Raw genomic sequence first — 8,055 nt, 5'->3', positions numbered from 1 at the left:
AAGGGAGGGAAGGAAGGGGGGAAGGAAGGAGAGAAAGGGGAAAGGAAGGAGAGGAGGGAGGGAGGGGAGGAAAGAGAGGGAGGGGGGAAGGAAGGAGAGGAAGGGAGGGAAGGAAGGGGGGAAGGAAGGAGAGGGAGAGAGGGAATGCAAGCAGGAACTTACGGGAAATCCCCTGACATGCCCATGACGTGTAGGCGGCGCCTCCCCGGAGAAGCCCACCAACCACCTCTAAACTGACTGTTCACTGCCCTGCTTACCCTGCTGGATCTCATTTCAGAACACTTCTTTTCTGACATTGTAATTTATTTGTGTCTCTATGTCATTTACTAGTTTAGAAGTTGTGAGAGTGTTGCTTTTGTTCACTGTATCCGTGATGCTGAAACGTTGGCATGCGGCACATGCTTGATAAATCCATAACAGAGGCAGCAGGAGGGCAGGTGGGTCTGTCCAGGCCCCACTTCTCAGCCGCTCAGTTATATTGCTCTGAGAAACTCCAAGAATCCCAAGGATGCTTCTGTCCTTTCTTGGCTGATGGCAACATGGGAGAGAGCTGCTGGAAGCCCTGACCATGTCCCCCAGTGTCTGTGCTGCACCTGGCCCCTCCAGGCCTGCAGAGACCCTCCTCCCGCGTCTGAGCCCTGGGGAACATCAGAGGCCCCTTCATTTGACATGAGGCTTCCTGCAACAGTGAGAAGCCACTGAAAGGATTGAGCAGAGAACTGGGGAGGTCTGACTGAAAAGAGCCAACAGCTTCAGGGGGGGAGGTCTGGATTCCGGAGCCAGTTGGGATCCTTTGAAGCCCTCGCTGCAGGGAGGGTGGCTGAGCAGTGGGATGACTTGCAGGGAAGTCCAGATTTTCCAAAAGCATTTTCAGGAAATGTTCTGCATCCCAGGTTAGTGTATAAGACACAAGCTCTAAGTGGAAAGTTGGCAAAGACCTTTGGAAATTGTCTAAAGGGCAGGAAACAAAGGATAGCAATAAAACCTAAAAGGTCTTTAATTGGGGAGCGCCTCAGGGAACGGAGTTGTGATCATTTTATTATTTACATAAAAATTAAATGGAGAATGGTACTGGGCTCGGCGCCTATAGCTCAACCGGCTAAGGCGCCAGCCACATACACCTAGGGTGGCGGGTTCGAATCCCCAGCCCGGACCCGCCAGACAACAATGACAGCTGCAGCCAAAAAATGGCCGGGCGTTGTGGCGGGCGCCTGTGGTCCCAGCTACTTGGGAGGCGGAGGCAGGAGATTCGCTTGAGCCCAGGAGTTGGAGGTTGCTGTGAGCTGTAGTGCCACGGCACTCTACCCAGGGGGACAGCTTGAGGCTCTGTCTCAAAAAAAAAAAGAGAGAGAATGGTACTGAAAGGGATTTCCATGCGGCCTGATGAAACTCCATTAGGGAGCTAAGTGTGGAAATGTGGAACCAGGGAAGGAAGGCTTGCATTTATTGATGCAATTGGAGGACAGCGTTTTATAACATGCTTGTGTGTCTCAACCCACACCATCCTGGTGGCCGGATTTCCATCTGAGTGGTGGACAGGACAACTTCAGCCTGAACAACTCACCTGTCACCTTCCTTGGGTCAGTAGTAAGCACTTTTGAAGTGGTTTCAGCACCTCCACACAGGGCAGATTCTGAAATTGAATGGGCTGAATGGGCATCATCTGCAGACATGGAGACTTCTCTTTTAGAAGGAGCAGGAAGGCAAATGGAATCTCCTGTTTAGTCACAAGCGTAAGATCGGGTCACATCACAGCCACACATCTCCCCACCTCTTGTTATTTAGTATTTATTGTACTTCAGAGCCCAGATTTTCCCAGAAATGTATGGTAGATACGCCCCATGCAAAGCTAGCTGTCTCTGTGAAGCGGAGTTGTTACATACTGAAATAACCACACAGTGAGAGCCTGGACTTGAATTTGGGGGCCTAGGGGTGCAGTTTTCTGTCTGCTCTATTACCTGCTCCAGGGAACAGTCTACACAGGCATCCTGGAGTCGGAGCCTTTGATTCCTTTGTTTACAAACCTGGCCCAGTAGGAGTCCTCAGGTCTGGCTCCTGGAAGTTGGTCCTTGGGCCTGCAGCCTTGGCATCGCCTGGGAGGGAGCTGGACCCTTGGGCTTCAACCCCTCTCCCACCCAAACTGAATTAGAGTCTGTAGTTGGACAGCATGCCCAGCTCTGACTCTGTATACGCTCATAGTTGAGAAGCACCTGCTCTACCAGACCCAGGAGCCAGGAAAATAAAACTGTGGCACCTGTGGCTCAGTGAGGAGAGCACCAGCTCCATATACTGAGGGTGGCAGGTTCAAACCCAGCCCGGTCAAACTGCAACAAAAAAATAACCAGGTATTGTGGTTGATGTGGTGGGTGCCTGTAGTTCCAGCTACTCGGGAGGCTGAGGCAAGACAATCACCTAAGCCCAAGAGCTGGAGGTTGCTGTGAGCTGTGATGTCATGGCACTCTACCAAAGGTGACAAAGTGAAGACTCTGTCTCTAAAGAAAAAGAAACCAGAGGGGTTGGCTGCTTCTGATAAAGAATCGGACCACATTCGCTGGTGGCCTAAGGATAGAATTCTGGGACTCTCTGGTCTGTTGGAAACTTAAGTTCCCCCTTCCTGTTCTCCTTAACTTGGCTCATGAGTCTCAGTACCTTCTCCAGAACATTAAGCTTAGCCTCTTAGCCTATGTGAACATACCCTCTGAAAAAAAGATGTTAAAAGGCGGGACGGCACACCCCAAGGGCTCCTCCCCGATCAGGGTTACGCCCTGGGCTTCAGCTGATCTCCATCACCTAGTGTGCAGGCAACAGAGGGCTGGCACCTGGCGCTGCTTTGCTTCTGAGCTCACGCACCCGGGCTCCAAGAGTGGGCTTGCTGTGGTTTTCTGCCGCTGGGCGCAGGCTGTTAGCCTGGGGCCCAGACCCACAGGAGTTCCTCACTAGCCCAGGCAAACCTTCCTGCAGCAGGAGGGCAGCTCAAAGAGCTGGATTCAAACAGTCTCTAGGCCCACAGTGATATAACCGCAGCTGTGTGAGGGGACCCGGGAGCAGGACTGCTCCCCCGTCTCTCTCTCCCCTGCCTCATAGCTTTCTCCCAGACTCTGAGAGACAGGACAGCAGAAGGCATGGGGTTGGAGCAGGCTGGTTAAATGGACCTGCCCTGCCCTTGGTTCATGAAGTGGTGTGAGCCGGGTTGATTCTGCCAAGTTAGAAAAGGACAGCAGTAAAACCCCAGACTCTGCTCCTCCCTGTACCCCCTGCCCCCAACAAAGTAGGGTGAGCCTGGAGTTGTGGCCTGTCCCAAATGAGGCTCAATTTTCATTATTAGTTTTGCCAAGGCTGCTCCATTCTTTGTAAAGAGCTGAGGTTCCTGTTAGAACAGCCAAGTGAACCAAGGTGCTGGAGATGAGGAAAGATTTAAGGGTTGTCAAGACAGTGACACACACACTGAGCGTGTGTCCTCTGTAACGTGGCCGGGGGGGCTCCCCAAACTCAGTGTGGAGTGTGGTGTCAGAGCCCCATCCTTACGGGAGAGGAGCTGGCCACTTGGGCCTCAGTGCCAGCAGGGCAAGAAGGGTTTCAAGTGAGTGAATTAATAAAGTCCATGTCCTCAGTCCCAGACAAAGACATACAGAGTAGTTCGTAAGTAGTTAATGTTAAACTGGCTTTATCTCCCCCTCAGACTGGGAGCTCTTCTGCAGCAGGAAAATCTGTTACTGCTCCTTGTATTTATAGCATCTGGCACAGGGTAGGCCCTTGACGAATATCTGCTGAGTTAACACGTTGAGGGAGACCAGCAGGTGAGCCCCGTGCTGACCCTCTGCCTAGCACAGTATCCACCTGGTAGTCATCCTGCCCACTATTCCTCAGGCATTTTGTTCCCAATTAGTTTCTTCCTTGTCAGTTATTAGCCCTCCTCTTAGGCTGGTTCACAGCTGGGTTTTGGGCTCCCTATGTAGAACAGGTCTCCGAGACAGGCCACAAAGCTCACTGTGTAATTAAGTACCTTACGATGCATACCTAAAAACCAGAGGCTTGGCAGGAAAAGGGAAGGAGAGTCAGAAGTCAATTTGATTCTTAAGCAGTAGTATTCCTGTTCTTTTCAGGTAAGAGTCTACGATCTCTCCAAATACGAGCACGGAGCAGATGATGTCCTGATCTTGGCCACCGACGGGCTCTGGGATGTCCTGTCCAATGAAGAAGTAGCCGAAGCCATCACCCAGTTTCTTCCTAACTGTGATCCGGACGATCCTCACAGGTTTGTGTGCCTCTGTGATTGCAGGGCTATTCCTCAAGCCGTCTTGCGTGGCATGACTGAACTAAATAATCGTGCTGTTCTCAGCACTCATGATTTACAGGCTGACCTAGATGGTTCAGCAACCTAAATGGAGAAGAACCTTGTTTATTAAAGATACTTTCCTGGCCAAAAAAAATTCTCCTTGACGTCCAGGCGTGGTGGCTCATGCCTATAATCCCAGCACTCTGGGACTCCAAGGCAGAGGGATTGTCTGAGCTCACAAGTTCGAGACCAGCCTGACCAGAGCAAGACCCCATCTCTAAAAATACCCAGGTGTTGTGGCAGGTGCCTGTCATCCCAGCTACTCGGGAGGCTGAAGTGAAAGGATCTCTTGAGCCCAGGAGTTTAAGGTTGCTGTGAGCTGTGATGCCGCAGCACTCTACCTGGGGCAACAAAATGAGATTATGTCTCAAAAAGATCCTCCTTAAGTTGAACCTAGATAAAAATGGTAAAGAATTTGATTTGTTAGGTATTTTAGCAGCATGTTTTTCTCACATTTACTTTATAGTCTCCAAAGTAGGAATAATCTAATTTTTGATCCTGCCAATGAGGATAATGGCAAATGCTCCCCAGCACTGATATTCAGCCACTGGAAAATTGTTTCTTTGGGGAAACACTGTCTGGGGGAAGGAGAGAAAGATTGAGTATTTCTTTATAGTGTGGTGGCAGCACAGAAATCCTAAACAACCCTAGAAGACTCTCAGAAATGAACAGAAATAACCTCCGGAGAAAGGCAGCTTTATTTAGAACACAAAGAAACAAGTCACCATGAGTAAAAGCCAGCAGAAAACAGAGACAGCAGAGTGGGGCCTAGAGTCCTTCATTAGAGCACGTATCCATCAAAAATATAAATAACTATTTTAACATGCTTCAGAAGTCTTTTAAAAAAACATTGAAAATATAAGCAAGGATAACCATGAACAGGGACAACTAAGCAAATTCTAAAGGTAAAATGGAATCTCTTGCAATGAAAAACATAAAATTAGGAATTCAAATTGTTATAAATTAAACAGATTGGAGATAGTTGAAGAGAATATTGGTAAACTAGAAAATTGATCTAATATATAATCCAGAGTATGGCGTAGAGAGACTGAAAGAAAACAGACAAGTATGTGGCTGTTCGTGTTATTTTTAAACTATAACTGTTATACATCTGTTTGTATGTGAAATATGAGAGGCAGTGTAGTCTGGTGATTAAAAGCATATAATCTATAATTAGATTTCCTGAGTTCAAATGTTGGCTCTTCCGCCCCCTCCCCTCATAAACTTGGAGAAATTTCTTAATTCTTCCATGCCTCTGATTCACAACAACAAAAATTCCTTCCAGAAAAAAGTGAATCAAGACTGTCTGTCTCCTCCTGGGATTGTTTGTTATAATTTTGTTCAGGTGCAGAGGAATTGATAGCACTGTAATTAAAGATTCTTGTATTTAAATTTGTATGTATTTTTCTCAAGTTTTTAGGTTCATCTGTGTTATATATCTTACTCGTTACTAAATTTTCATGTCGATTTTCTCTACTGTGATTATTTTCATAAAGCTTTGCAAAGCCAGCAGCCAGTTATAAGCTAAAAGGCGCCCAGTACTTTTTAAAAATCTTTCCAAGCTGGCCTGGTCTTGCTTACCAGCCAATCTCTCTTCCTGGTGACAAATTTGGCCACCAAGAGTGGTAGCCTAAGGGCGTGTTCTCCAGCCAGGTCAGAGCAGACCTTGGGGTCCTTGAGAACTATTCCCTACAAAAGCAGGGTTTAGGGCAGTGCCTGTTGTTTAAGGAGTAGGGCGCTGGCCCCATATACCAGAGGTGGTGGGTTTAAACCTGGCCCCTGCCAAAAAAAAAAAAAGAAAAGAAAACACACAGGATTTACAAGGATCTCCTTGGGTTTACAAGGATCTCCTTCGGAAAAATAGTGTAGAAATGAAAATATATCTTTCAGTTTGCCTTTCAGAGAAGATCTGAAACAGAGTTTACAAGGATCTCCTTGGGAAAAACAGTGTAGAAGTAAAAATATATCTTTCAGTTTGCCTTTCAGAGAAGATGGCAGACCAAAGCCTGAGAAAGAATCCTATATCTGACAGAGGTGTCCATATTTTCTTTTCTGATGCTCAGTGGAAGAATAAGAATTGTCTTGGGCTACACAGTAAATACACAAACTCTAACACAAGCTGATTAGCAAGGCCGGGCATAGTGGAATGGGATACATTACACACCTGTAATCCTAGCACCCTGGGAGGCTGAGGTGGGTAGATTGCCCTGAGTTCACAGGTTCCAGACCAGCTTGAGCCAAAATGACACCTCATCTCTAAAAATAGCCAGCATTGTGGCAGGCACCTGTTAGTCCCAGCTACTTGGAGGCTTAGACAACAGAATCACTTGAGCCCAAGAGTTTGAGGTTGCTGTGAGCTGTGACTCTACTGCACTCTACTAAGGGTGACAAAATATGACTCTTGTCTCAAAAAAAAAAAAAAAAGAAAGAAAGAAAAGAAGAGAAATCTGACCACCACCACCAACAAAAATCCAAGTATACTTTCATGTTATCTAACACCACAAACAAAGTCCTCACAAAGTCATCGCTCACCGTGGGCCCGTTTAGATGATCCTCCCCACCCCCCACGTGTCAGATGAATGAACAAAGGGGAACGTTACAAGAGGGATAGACGGGATTGAGCATTGAGGGGTAAACAAGCTGAAGAACAAAAACCTTCTGGATGGTTTTTGAGATCTTAAGACAGAGCTGAGGGGCCAGGGTTTTCTACTCCCATTCAGGTTCATTTGTTCGGAAAACACTGCAGAATGCCGGTGTTATAAGCCAAGGCCTGCTAGACCCTGAGAAAGACTCTGTGAATAAAACAGACCTGGACTCGCCCTCTTGGAGCTAAAGTCTAGCGGGATTACAGAAGCAGAAGGAGCCACTGCATGGGTGCGTGGCTAAAGAAAGGGGCTAACCTGGAGCCAGGGATGTCTGCGCTTAAAACTGAAGAGTGGCTAAGCTTGTGCTGGAGAGTGGAGTGGGGGTGGGGTGGAGTTGAGGAGGGAGAACGTGGTACCCTCAAGGACCCCAACTGTCAGTCTGGCCGACTGGGCTGGCAGGAAAGAGTCTCCACAGCACCGGTGCACAGGGCCCGAGGGTCCATGGAGGCCTGTGGACTTATGAGATAAGTGAATTCGCAAGTTAGGTGCCAGAAAGAAAGGCTGTGGTAACAGTACGGAATTTAGGAATTTTTTCTTTAAGAGTCATAATCAGGGAACATTCTGCAAGATCTGATGGTGAAAAACATAAGATGATGGCTGTTTCTCTGCCCCATGCACTTGTTAGTAACTAAGCCATAGCAGGAAATCAGAGAACCTTAGTTTGTTTCAACCTCAGAGTTTAGGTCTTAGTCAAGAAATCTCTGAAGCATTTCCCAATGTTTTCCTCTAGTGGTTTCGTGTTTGGTCTAGTGAGAGATAGGGGTCTGGCGAGAGATAGGGGTCTAGAGAGAGATAGGGGTCTGGCGAGAGTTAGGGGTCCGGCAAGAGATAGGGGTCTAGTGAGAGATAGGGATCTGGCGAGAGATAAGGGTCTGGTGAGAGATAGGGATCTGGCGAGAGATAGGGGTCTAGAGAGATAGGGGTCTGGTGAGAGATAGGGATCTGGCGAGAGATAGGGGTCTAGAGAGATAGGGGTCTGGTGAGAGATAGGGATCTGGCGAGAGATAGGGGTCTGGTGAGAGATAGGGGTCTAGAGAGAGATAGGGGTCTAGTGAGAGATAGGGATCTGGCGAG

The 8,055-nt window shown here is 47.9% G+C and overlaps 1 protein-coding gene across 1 annotated transcript in view; it reads left to right on the top strand.

Moving 5' to 3' along the window:
• PPM1H (protein phosphatase, Mg2+/Mn2+ dependent 1H) overlaps nt 1–8,055 on the top strand; it is a 250,931-nt gene that overhangs the window by 228,985 nt on the left and 13,891 nt on the right. Inside the window, exon 9 of the mRNA XM_023518406.1 lies at nt 4,104–4,255. Within this exon, the coding sequence (XP_023374174.1) occupies nt 4,104–4,255 (152 nt within the window). The remainder of the gene's footprint in view (nt 1–4,103; nt 4,256–8,055) is intronic.

The sequence above is a fragment of the Otolemur garnettii genome, unplaced genomic scaffold, assembly GCF_000181295.1.
Source record: "Otolemur garnettii isolate 467f Iridium unplaced genomic scaffold, OtoGar3 scaffold00138, whole genome shotgun sequence".
NCBI lineage: Eukaryota > Metazoa > Chordata > Mammalia > Primates > Galagidae > Otolemur > Otolemur garnettii.
This window is presented reverse-complemented; position numbering and strand designations above follow the sequence as displayed.